Raw genomic sequence first — 13,510 nt, forward strand, 5'->3', positions numbered from 1 at the left:
TGCTGAATAAATAATAATAGGAAATAACAAAAGTCTATATATTAAGATCTTAAAGAGGGAAGTTACTGCTTTATTGTATGTGTGAAGAAATTTTATGTATACAGCATTTGGGGAAAATTTTAATATTTTTTTAAATCTGTTTCAGATAAGATGGGAAAAAAACATCACATTGGGGGAACCGCCAGGCTTCTTGCATTCTTGGTGGTGGTAAGTGTATCTTTTTATTCCAATTAAACTAGATTTATAATGTATTCCAATGGCCAGTATATACACAGGAGTACGTAATGACCAACAATGCAATTTTGTCATTGTATATAATTTCTACACTTTTGTCTTTCGTTTTCGAAGAGCATTCCAATTTTCTAATTTTTTCCCATATCCCTCCAAAAAAAATTTTAAGAAAAACAAACCAAAACTCTTGTAACAAAGATGCACACTCAAGTAAAACAAGTTCCTGCATTAGCTGTGTGTAGAAATGTATCTCATTCTTTACCTTGGGTCCATCACTTCTATTTTAGGAGGTAGGTAATTTGCTTCATTATTGATCCTCTGGAATTGTAGTTGGTCATTGCACTGATCACAGTTTTTAAGTCTTTGAAAATTATGTCTCTGCAATGCTGTGTTATCATATAAATTGTTTTCTTAGTTCTGTTCACGTGACTCTGTATCAGTTCATATAAGTCTTGTGTTTTTCTGAAACTATCCCTTTCGTTTTAGTATTATTCTATTACATTAATATACCGTAATTTGTCCAGTCATTCCTCAATTGATGGGAACTCCATTACTTTCCAGCTGCTATAAAAATATTTATACAAGTGGTTTCCTTTCTTTGATCTTTTTGGGATATAGTCTGATAATAGAATATTTGGGTCAAAGGGTATGCACAGTTGAGTGATTTTTGGGCCATGGTTCTATATTAGCTTCCAGAATAGCTGTGACAGTTCCCAACTCCAGTGACTGTACATTAGTCTTCTGTTTTCTACCAGGCCTCTAGCAACTGTAATTTTTCTTTTTTTTAATCTTTAACAATCTGATAGATGTGAGGTAGAAATGCAAAATTGATTTAGTTGGCATTTTTTGAATTATTGGTGATTGGGAATATTTTTTCCTATGTTTGATGATAATTTGTATTTCTTCCTTTGAAAACTGCCTGTTAATATCCTTTAGCCATTTATTTATTGAGGAATGGAGCATCTTCTTATAAATTTGAATCACTTCCTTTTATGTCCTGGATATGAGACCTTTATCACAGAAATTTGTTGCAAAGATATTTTTCTTTTATGTTTTCCTCCCCTAAATTTAATTGCATTAGTTTTGTTTATGCTAAAACTTTTAATTTTTTGTATTTAAAATTATCCATGTTATCTTCTGTGGTGCTCTCTATCCCGTTTTATGACCTTGAATTCATCCCCTTTCCATAGATCTGAAAGGTAATTTCTTTCATGTTCATCTGTTCTGCTTATGATATGTCCTTTTCTATCCAGTTCATGTATCCACTTGTTGCTTATCTTGGTATATGACCTTTTCTTTCTATCTCATATATCCACTTGGAGTTTATCTTGGTATATGATGTGAAGTGTTGGTCTAAATCTAATTTCAGCCAGACTGCTTTCTAGTTTTCCCAGCAATTTTTGTTAAACAGTAAGTCCTTACCCCAGCAGCTGGGTTCCTGAGTTTTATCAAATACTAAACTACTAGGTCATTTGCTTTGGTATGCTTTTATCTAATCTGTTCTACTGATTGATCCTGCTATTTTGTAACCAGTGCCAAAGAATTTTGATAATTACTGCTTTGTAGTGAAGTTTGAAATCTGGTACTGCTAGGGCTCCCTCTTTCCCCTTTTTTTTTAACTTTATTTCTTTTAAGAGTGTTGACCTTTTGTTCCTCCATATCAAGAGTTCTTGAACTGGAATATGTGAGTTTGTCATTTTAATATTTTGATAAGTACATTTCAATATAATTGTTTTTCCTTTTAATCTTATACATTTTATTTTATGCATTTAAAATATTATTAAGAGGCATCTATTGGCCTCTACAGTCTTTGGAAGGGGTACATAACACACAAAAGTTTAAGAACTCCTGCTCTAGCTGAATTTGGTTATTATTTTACTAGTTCTATAAAGTAAATCTTTGGTAGTTTAGTATGGTATTGAATACATAAATAAATGTAGGTATCATTGTTATTTTTATTTTCAAATTTATTTAGTATTTTATTTTTCCCCAATTATATGTAAAAACAGTTTTTAACATTAGTTTTTTAAAACTTTGAGTTCCAAATTATCTTTCTTCATCCCTCCCCAACCCCCCTCATCGAGAAGGCAAGCGATTTGATATAGGTTATACATGTGTACTTATGCAAAGCATTTCCGTATTAGTCATAGTGTGAAGGAAAACAGACCAAAAAAAAACCCTCAAGAAAAATAAAGTAAAATAAGTATGCTTCAATCTGTATTTGGACATCATTAGTTCTTTATCTGGGGATGGATAGCATTTCTCATCGTAAGTCCTTCAGAGTTGTCTTGAATCACTGTATTACTGAAAATAGTTGTCATTCACAGCTGATCATCTTACAATATTGCTGTTACTTTGTACACAGTACATTTCACTTTGTATCAGCTCATGTAAGTCTTTTCAGGTTTTTCAGAGAGCATACTGCTCATCATTTTTTTTTTTTCAATGTTGGAGGTAATGGGGGTTAAGTGACTTGCCTGGGGTCACTCATGTAGCTAGTCAGTATCTGAGGCTGGATTTGAACTCAGGTCCTCCTGACTCCAGGGCCAGTGCTCTATCCACTGCGCCACCTAGTTGCCCCCCTACTCATCATTTCTGATAGACAATAGTATTCCATCATAATCACATACCAATTTGGTCAGCCATTCCCCAATTAATGAGCATCCCCTCAATTTCCAATTCTTTGCCCCCAGAAAAAAACTGCTATAAATATTTTTTGTAAATATAGGTCCTTTTCCTTTTTTTTAAAATCTCTATTGGGATATAGACCTAGTAGTGGTATTGCTAGGTCACAGGGTATGCATGGTTTTATAACCCTTTGGACGTAGTTTCAAATTGCTCTACAGAATGGTTGCATCAGTTCACAACTCCACCAGCAGTGCATTAATGCCTCATTTTTCCCATATCCCCTTCAACATTTGTTATTTTCCTTTTCTGTCCTATTAAGGCAATCTGATAGGTTTGAGGTAGTAACTCAGAATTGCTTTAATTTGCATTTTTCCAATCAGTAGTGAGTTAGAGCATTTTTATATGACTATAAATAGCTTCAGTTACTTTATCTGAAAACTGTTCATACCTTTTGATCATTTATCAAGTGGCAAATGGCTCTTATTTTTATAAATTTGGCTCAGTTCTCTATTTGTTTGAAAAATGAAGCCTTTATCAGAGAAACTTGCTTCAAAAAATTTTTGTAGTTACTATTGCTAACTGTATTTCCCTTCATCCTGTTCCCCCCTCCTCGTTTATTCTCTTCTTCATCTCCTTTCATCTTGTTCTTCCTCAAAAGTGTTTTGCTTCTGACTACCCCCTCCCCCAATCTGCCCTCTATCTGCCTTCTATCACTCCCATGGGAATTGCATTTCTCAAATGATTTCTCAACATCTGTTGATATAATCATGCAATTCTTGATATCTTATCATTAATATTCATAGTTATCACTATAGTTTTCCTAATATTAAACCAAGTCTTCATTCATGGCATAAATCCAACCTGGTCATAGTATATTACCTTTTTGATATGTTGCTGTAGCCTCTTTGCTGATATAACATTTAGCATTTTTGTGTTGGTCAATATATTTTTTTTTTCTGTTTTGAACTCTTCTTGATTATTTTCTAAAATTTTAAAGTTGAAGTCAATACTAAAACCCCTTGCTCTTCAAACTTCCCACCCCAGTTTCTGTCCCCCCCCCCCCGCCCAAGAAGAGGCCTTTGGCTCCCATTTCCACCTCAGACTCTGTACCACCCCAGCCCACTCCACCAGTCCTTTCCTTTGCTCGAATTTCTGAGGCCGAAGCAGTCACCCTTCCCAAATCCAGCTCCTTGTGTTCTTGATTCCCTCGCCTTAGCTCTTTTCTAAGAGCCTCAGCTCTTTCATTATTCTACTTTTTTAAATAATGTTCAATCATTCCTTCTCCACTAGCTTCCTTTCCCGTTTCCTACAGACACACTTAGGTTTTCCCGATCTTTAAAACCTCTCACTTGATTCTGAAATCTCCTCAAACTCTATAGTCTTAGCTCTCTCTTCTTTTTCACTACCAAACTTCTAGAAAAAAGTGAGCTACAGTTGTTGATTTCACTTCCTTAACTCCCACTGACTCCTCAACCCCTGGCAACATGGCTTCCTGTCTTAACTATTTGGGTCAAACTGTTCTCTCTAAGGTTACTAAACATATTTTTTAAAAGATTTTTTAAAAAATTTTGAACTTGAACACACACAAAAAAGAATTTGATAAAAAACTATAAATCATCATTTTATATCACTTGTTTTTAAGCATGTGATCTTGTTGTACACTTTAAAACGTTTCAATGTCTCTCTTATTTAAAGATAATGTTTTAATTTTTTCATAACATTTTATTTTCCCGCAATTACATGTAAAACTTTTTTTAAGGTTTTAAATTCCATATTCTATCCCTTTCACCCTCTGCCCCCACCTCAAGATGGTATAAGCAATCTGATATAGGTTTTACCTGTGCAATCATGTAAAATATTTCCATATAGTGTGGTGATTAGAAAGTTTTGAGAGATACAGTTTCTGTGTAATTTAATCATTTTATTAATAAGGCCAGCACTTTTATTAATAAAAGGATGGTCATTTGGCTATTTCTCCTACACCAAAGACCTCTCATGACAGTGAGCTCATAATTTACGTGCCCTTCGAAGGGTAGGTATTCCTGAGGGGTACCAATCAACTCTGGTTAACACAATAGGAGGCGGGCTATATTAAAATGAGAGTCTTTAGGGTACTTAACTTGGGTCACCTAAGTGTTTAACTTGATTAAAGAGACATCAATTTCCATATCACCTATCTTGACAAAAGGGAGAATCATCACTTTCCCAGACCTGTCTGAGCAAATCCAATAAGCAAGAATACACCCATTAGCCTAAACTTAGAATTTCTTTTACTGTCTGATTAGATCTTGCCCTGGGTAAATCTTTAAGAGAGATTTCCCACACTGGCTGGTTTCAGGATGTGGAAGTAGAAAAGGGAAAAAAAAACCGTGGTCCTAATACAGTAATTAGTTATTAAATATAAGAGAGAGATATTAATTTCTCACATTAGTCATTTTGTGCAAGAAAACTTGAACAAAAAAAGAGAAAGTGCGTGCAGATAGCATTTTTTGTAGTGAGTTCTTTGGGGTTGTCTTGGATCGTTGTATTGCTGAGAATAGCTAAGTCATTCACAATTCTTCATTGTACAGTTTTGCTGTTACTGTGTACAGTATTCCCCTGATTCTTCTTACTGCACTCTGCATCAGTTTATGTGATTTCCAGATTTTTCAGAAACCATCCTGCTTGTCATTTCTCATAGCACAATAAAATTCTATTAAAATCGTATATCACAACTTCTTCAGCCATTCAACAGCTGATGGGCATCTCCTCAATTTCCAATTTTTAGCCACCACAAAAAGAGCTGCTATAAATATAAAATTTTTATTTTTTAAGGATCTCCTAATTGTTAAATTCAGTGGCTTTTTCTCAAGTCTGATCCTTTTTATCTTCTTTTTTTTTCCAGTTAGAGATAAGGTTTATTAAAACAGCGATTGAGGTAGGCAAGATTTTAAGAATCCACCATTTTGGCCAGATTTTAAGAATCTGAGCATTTGTGGGACTTGTATTGACAACTGGGCCAGACTCTGAAGGAATCTTTAATGGGGGCAAGCTGGACATTTACATACAGATCAGGATGTGATCTAGGAGTACCGAGGTAGACTGGGGTGACTGGGAGGTAACAGAGAAGAACCGAGAAGGGTGAGGTGCTCCAGGTGAATGCCAGGGACCTGAGCCACGTGGAGGGGTCTAGAGGGAATTAAGAGGAGGAAGTGGCCAGGTGGGCAATCCAGAGGTAACAGACAATGAAAGGCTGTGCTGAATTAGAGGTAACAGAGAATTGGAGATTGGGGCAGGGTCAAAGTCACAATGCAAGGACAGTTGAAAGGATTATTAACTGGGAAGGGCCAGGTGCCCCAGGCGAACCCCAGGGACCTGGGCCATGAGGGAAAGTCTAGGGCCTTTTAGGGGTCCATCATGAGCACCTCATCCGAACTGGTCCCTTTCCTCTGGGACACTAAGGGAATCTTATTTTCTTGGCAATGCTCTCTAAAAGCTCTCTACAGTCTGTAGCACAGGTATCCAGCTTCACGTAGTTGAGTTGATTATGAGACAATGCTGGCTAAGTTTAGGATTTTGCAAGAGTATTGGAACAAGTTGCAGCTAGGTGGAATTGTGGATAGCCTTTTTATCTTCTTTGCAACATTTTGACATCAACCATATGCTCCTCCTGGATATATTCTTTCCTGTTTTTCCATGACACTCTTTTCTCCTGGTTCTCGTGACTGCTCCTTTTAAATTTCCTTTGTAGATTTACCACGTGTCCCACCTTTTGTAAGACTTTCCTTATTAGTTATTGTTGAATATGGCAGGAAATGAGCCTTTGTGAGTCTATGCAGGAATTTTTTTTTCTAATGATTTGGTGGTAGAATGTACACTGAATATTCTATAATGGATCGAATAGCTCTTTTTCCCCCCAACCTTTCCCTTAGCTTTCTTTGATTGCTAAATCACGTGTTTAACTCTACACAGAAGTATTTGATCAAGTTTTTATGATGTAAGGCCACCAGGCAGACATTTCTGGGGAAGAACATTATGCATTCCTCTATTATATCCCACTGTCCGAAACCAAAACCAAACAATACAACCAGGCAAAAAGAGCGAAGCCGGAGGCAGTTAAACCTCATTGCCCAGTGAAACTTTTGAAAAGAAGACACAAACCATCTTAAAAGCACAGAAACTATATCTAAAGAAATGTAAGTGAGAAATAAACAGATGTTACAGTGAGTTAATTCTTTATTCCCTGGTGACCTCTCATCTTTGGCCACGTGACGTTGATTCAGAAGAGGTAGTTTTCTGCCATAATGCTGTATGCATAGAAGATACTCAGTAAATATCTGTTGAATTGAATTTTCTTGATGGTACATTTGAGCATGTTCTTCATGACATTTCTGGCACATGGAGCTTTGAACACCTCACTCAGCACACCCCATTCTGTGGGTCTGGTACACTTAGTTACTTGGCGTGGCCTGAACTTGCAGAGTTTTGTGCTTAGTGCTGTAGGCTCTTTTATCTTTCAGTACCATGTTCAAAAGTTGAAAACAAAGCATTCCCCTGATTCTCCGTGGGGAGTTCCCTTTCAGTGGATTGTTGAAGGCTACCATTTTTATCTCTCTCTTAAAAGCCTGTCTTATCAGAACTCATGTTCTGAAATAAAACTTGGGGCAGTTGTGGATGTACTTCTACATTTCCCTTGTTTCTCGTGTGTGTGTGTGTGCGCGCACGCGCACATGCGAACATATAGTCCTTCAGTTTGAAACTTTCTTCTCTACGTGGAAAATGCCTTTATTCTAGTTAAATAGCCCTATTGTTTTGCTTCCTTGAAGTGTAAAAATAATTTGCTTGTATTAGAAAAGTTATGTCTATCTCCTAAATATGTAGTGTTGATATATAGTGTTGTGTACAAGCAGAACCTCAAATAAGGCTTACTAAATGCAAGGAATTGCTTATTATTGTTCTTACATTTTGTGTTTTCTTCACTTTCTTTCCAAGTTCTTCTACCTTTCTGCTTTTTTTTAGCCTGATTCACTGGCTCAGTCGTTGGGCCTGAGTGAGCCCTCTTCTCTCAGAATTCACTATTAAGTGATATCATCTTGTAGATTCACAACAGATATGATTTTAATCTAGAAAGTAAATTAATCCTTATATTATAAAGGAGAAAATGAGGCTTAAATGTGTTAAATGACTTGCTTGGAGTATTACATGTTCTAAGTAGCGGAGGCTAGATTTGAACTCGGCTCCTCCCACTCTAGATCTAGTGTTCCCTCTACTGTGTAGTGCTGCCAGAAATCCTTCAACTCAGTTCAAGTGCCATTTGTTTTGTGAAACCTTTCCTCATTCCTTTGCTGAAAATGATTACTCCCTCCTCAGATTCTCCTAGAGGCTATGGTTCAGATCTCTCCTTTGTTCTCTCATGCACTTTATCTTTTGTCATGCTTATAGAATTATGTTTAACCACCAGCAGGGGCTGCTGCCTGGGTACCAAGCCTTATTTGTTGAGAGCCAGGGGTTGGATTCAGCTACTCTGATTCTCCCTCTGGATGTCATTGTTTGCAGGCAGCTCTGTTCTGGCCTTACCTCCAGCCTCCTTCTGCCTCAAATTTTTCTTCTTGAGCCTGCCCTTGCCCAGAAGTATAGTATAGTTATATTATAGGTTAAATCTGGTTATAAGGTTAGATGTAGTCTTTCTCAGTGCTGATGCCAGCTTATCTCCATTTTCCTTTCCTTTTTCCCTTCTGTCCCAAAGCTTGTACCCGTATTTGGCAGTTTTTGAACCACCATGAAGAGTTTTATGGGTGGAGCCAACTGGAAATATGGAACCCATATCCCAGTTTTCTACGTTTATTTGTTTTCACTTGTAAACTCTTTGAGAGAGGAACAGTTATTTTTCATATTTATATTCCCAGTCTTGCATAGATTATAGATTCTTAGTAAAAATCTGTTGAATTCAGTTGACTTTTAAAGAAGGGTACATGCAGTTAGACACTTACAATAGTGGACTTAAAAATATTCTAACTTTTATCACTTATTTCCAGAGAGAGAGAGTTAGCATTTTATGCCATCCTAGGAAAGGTATACTCTCCCTATGGTTTTACTCAATATCTACGCTGAAGTGGAGTTCCCAAGTATTGATTGAACATTATATGGTACACTGTTTCCATCAGATTTCCTCTTTGTAGTACCTGCCACTGCCTCCTTTCTTCAGCTGTCACTGACATAGCAGGCAGTTCGATTTCCAGTGCTTCCATAACCTTTATTAATTAGTCAGAGAGTAGAAGCTTCCTTAGATTGAGTGTTTATTTTAACAGTGGTCTATCTACTTCAACTAGTAAAGCTACTATTTTTGAGCAGGGTCAATCGCTGTTACGACAGTTACTGCTTGCCTATTTGCTAAAGTGATTGGACCGATCAATTACTCTTGTTCCATGTCCTTTTTTACATACATATATACATATACATACATACATATGTGTGTATATGTAATATAGATGCATACCTGTGCACATATACATATACAGGTGAGTATATGAATTTTTCCTCCTCTTAGGGAGGCAGTGAGCTTTTTTGCTTCCAAAAAATATAGCACCCAAAGCCAGGAGACTTTGCTGTCTATGCCAAGTGGCATAGTTTGGATGTGGTTGGCTATTATATCTTTCTATACATGTATATGGAGAGAGAAGAAGAACACAAAGAGGAAGATGGAGAGGAAGAATGTAATGTAGGGTTTGGGGTTTAGTAAGGAATTTTGGTGATAGCACAAGAGGGCAGAGTATAGTATAGAATTGATTTGGTTTGCCAAGGGGATATGATAGGGAAAAAATGGAGAGTGTAATCAGTGTTGAAGTCATGGCCTGGGAAAGAACTGCTGGGTGGTCAAAATGGAGATGTTCAGTGAAGCTGGAGGAAATTATGAAACCGTGCTGATTGGTTTCTCTACAAATTTATGTTTTATAAGCTAAACTGGGCCTTCACTGCAGGAGGGCAAACATTCTGCTCCTCCCCAATCAGTTCATGATTCTACTCTCCGAAGTACTTACTCCAAACATTCTTGTCTCTCCTCTAGCCTCCCAAGGTCCTCTCCTGCCCCCTGCCTTCTTAGCTGAGCCCTTACTTCTTACTTCACTGAAGACCTGAGATCATTACTCCATGCTCTCTCACACCGTTCAAACATCTTCCTCCACTGTCTTCTCCACCATTTCAGTCTTGGATGAAGAAGGGGCCCTTTTTCTTACCAAAGCCAATCCCTTTTTATGCACCTTTGATCACATTCCCTCTCAACTTGTTCACCAGATTTTCCCATCTATTCTTACTCTTTCTCTCATCTTTAATCTCTCTCTACCTACTGGCTCCTTCTCTGCCATCTACAAACATGTCCGTGTCATTTCCATTCTTAAAAAACACTAACTTAATCCTGCCTTCCCCACTGCTTATCCTCCTATGTTTCCCCTCCTTGAGAAAGTCTTCTTCACCTGATGCCTTAACTTCTCTCATTCTCTAAACCAGTTTGTCAAACTCAAATACAAACAGGGCCGCTAAATTATATGTAAGAATCATTTCAGGATTCATATTGATTTCAAAAACCGCATACTAACATTATCTGTGTCTTACAGTATTTTTATTTATTTTGTTAAATATTACCCAATTATATATTTTAATCTGGTTTGGCTCGCACTCTGGAAGAGTTTTGATGCCTCTACTCTAAACCATCTGTAATATGGCTTCTGACATCCTCACTGAACTGAAACTGTCTTCTGGAAAGTTATCAATGACCACTTAGTCACCAAATGTAATGACCTTTTCTAAGTCTTTGTTCTTTTTGACCTCCTGTAGCAATTGACTTTTATCACCTTTTTCCTGGATACTCTCTCCTCTTGGTGTGACATTGTTTTTTTCCTGGCTATCCTCCTACTTTTCTGACCGCCCCTTCTCAGGCTCCTTTGCTATTTCTTCCTCTATGTTACATCTGCTAACTGTGGGTGTCCCCCAAGGCTTTGCCTTGGGCCCTTTTTTCTTTCCACGCTATACTACTTTACTTGATAATATCAATTAGTTCCCATGGATTCAATTATTATATCTATGCAGGGGATTCTCACATCTATATTCATCCAGTCCTAATCTGTCTCGAGCCATAGTCATACATCACTGACTACCTCAAAGACATTTTGAGCATAGTGTCCCAAAGGCATCTCAGACTCAACTTGTTCTTTTCCTTCTCTTGCCCAGTTTCTTGTGACTGGTCCTTATATGTCGTGAACTCAGGGCCCTTTACTGTCCTATTTTCCCTCCTCTCAATATTATCTGGTTTACCAGTATTCTTCACCTATGGAATCTATATCTGGGCACAATACTTAAGATGAAGTCTAGCTCAAGCAGATTACCACGTGGCTATCACCTTTCTGTTCCTGGAAGACACAGCTTTCTCAATGTAGCCTGAGATTGGTTTAGCTATTTTGACTACTGCACCTCCCTGCTGAGTCATATTGAGTTGACAGTTGACTAAAACTCCCAGATGTTTTTTAGACTAACCACTATCTATCCAAGCCTCCCCCATCTTGTGTTGTTGGAGTTGATTTTTGTACACATGTGTAAGTCTTCACATTGATCCCTATTGAGTTTCAGTTTATTAACTATCACTCAGTTCTCTATCTCAGCAGTTTTCAAGTTCTGGTCCATGAGCCCTAGGGGTCCCTGAGATCCTTCCAGGGGGTCATTGAAGTCAAAACTATTTTCACAATAATACTAAGTTGTTTTAATTTTTGATTTGGCAAATACTAGTTGATATAACAAAAGCCCTTTAGTGTCTTCAGTAATTTGTATGAGTATAAAGGAGCCTTGAGATTAAAAAGTTTGAGAATTGCTGCTGTATCTTTTCAAAATCTTTTTGAAACTCGACTGTTGTCCTGTGTGTTAGCTATCTCTCTCAGCTTATTGTCATCTGCAAATCTGATGAGTACAAACCATCTTTATATTTATCTAAGTCATTGATAGAGCTATTAAATAGTGTGCATTGAACACAGATCCTCTGAGGTACTCCATTGTTGACTTTCTGCCATAAAGTTGAACCATTAATAACTATTTTTTTACTCCATTCAAATGGTTCTGAATCTATCCTGTCATTAGGTCTGTATCTTTCCTTTCCCCCCTACAAGGATAGTGTGAGATACTTTATCAGAAGTTTTGATATATCTAATATACACCATTTAACTCATCTACTAGTTTAGTGATCCTGTCAGATAAAAAAATGAATTTGGTCTGGTGTGTCCTTGATAAAGCAATATTGGTTCTTTGTAATTAGTATTTCTCTTTCTGGGTGGCTAAGTGGCACAGTGAATAGAGCACTGGGTTTGGGATCAGATAGACTCATCTTCCTGAGTTCAAATCTGGCTTCAGACACTTACTAGCTCTGTGACCCTGGGCAGGTCATTTAGCCTTATTTGCCTCAGTTTCCTCATCTGCAAAATGAAGTAGAGAAGGAAAATGGCAAACCAGTCCAGTATTTTTGCCCAGAAAACTCCAAATGGGGTCATGAAGAGTCTGACATGATTGAAACGACTGAATAATGACACTTCTCTTTATAGATGTTGTCTAACCATCTCTTTGATAATCTTTATTAAAATATTCATTGGAATCAAAATCAAGCTCACTGGTTTATAGTTTGCCAACTGTATTTTTATCCCTCTTTTGAAAATCAGGACAGTGTTTGTCTTTCTCTCACCTGATAGTCAGCCTTTTTGTGATAAACTTCTCTGAACTTAACTGATCGTTAAATAAGAGTTCATTACTCTTGTCTTTTACGCAATGCCTTTCTAAGTGGGTAAGACTTCTCTGAACTTATGCTTACTATCATGGCTAGGCTTTCTGGAGAGCCAGGCTTACTGCCAAGTTCTGATTAGACATTGCCCATAGTATATGCTTACATGGTTTTCTAAAAAATGAGCATTTCTAACAAATGAAATGTATATACAAATAAGGTTACTTAATATTCTAGTCATTAGTATTACTTGGAAACCATGACAAGTTTTTCTCATTTTTATTATTATCTGTTCATTGACCTTCTCAAACTTTCCAAGTTGATGGACTAAAGTGATTTTTCAGAAGAAGGCTGGAAGCCTTTTGAGGCCCTCACTCTTGGTCCTACCTGGGGAGAAGTTACAAAACAGCAACAGAAATTTAACTTATTTATTGAAAATTACAGAGTCACACATGCTTAAGAAGGTTCTACTAGAACAAGTAAAGAAACCTTGATTTCAGGAGCTTTCAGTATATTCATTAGGAACTTGCATACTCCATTTTCTTTAAGTTATGTTATCACCACACTGTTTTAAAATGTAGAGTGTAAGAAAAGTCAAATGAGAAACTTCCAAACTTCTAGGAATACCTTTTTTTACATTCCTTTTGTCTAATCTTACAACTTTTTGTGTTAGTAAGAAATATATGGTTCTGGTGCTAACTTTAACTGCCTTCATCTTCTTGAAGCAATTGATGATTAATTCTCTCATCTTGAACTGATTCTGTTCTTGTTGCTTTTATTTTGTTTCTTGCTCGTTATGTAAATTGATAAGGTAGACAGGAAATTGAGTCCTTGAATCTTACATCTTTTATGTGGCTTTCATCCCTGAAATTTGTCTTTGATGTCTTTTTGTTGCAAAACTTGAAAACATTTTCTCCTAGA

The 13,510-nt window shown here is 36.9% G+C and overlaps 1 protein-coding gene across 2 annotated transcripts in view; it reads left to right on the forward strand.

Annotated features, from left to right (window-relative positions):
• The window catches only part of SSBP2 (single stranded DNA binding protein 2), a 414,580-nt gene that overhangs the window by 140,137 nt on the left and 260,933 nt on the right, over positions 1-13,510 (forward strand). For both annotated transcript variants that reach the window (XM_027864166.1, XM_027864167.1), the window contains exon 3: positions 146-207. In XM_027864166.1, the coding sequence (XP_027719967.1) occupies positions 146-207 (62 nt within the window). The remainder of the gene's footprint in view (positions 1-145; positions 208-13,510) is intronic.

Source organism: Vombatus ursinus, unplaced genomic scaffold (assembly GCF_900497805.2).
Source record: "Vombatus ursinus unplaced genomic scaffold, bare-nosed wombat genome assembly UNPS02014774.1, whole genome shotgun sequence".
NCBI classification, from domain to species: Eukaryota; Metazoa; Chordata; class Mammalia; order Diprotodontia; family Vombatidae; genus Vombatus; species Vombatus ursinus.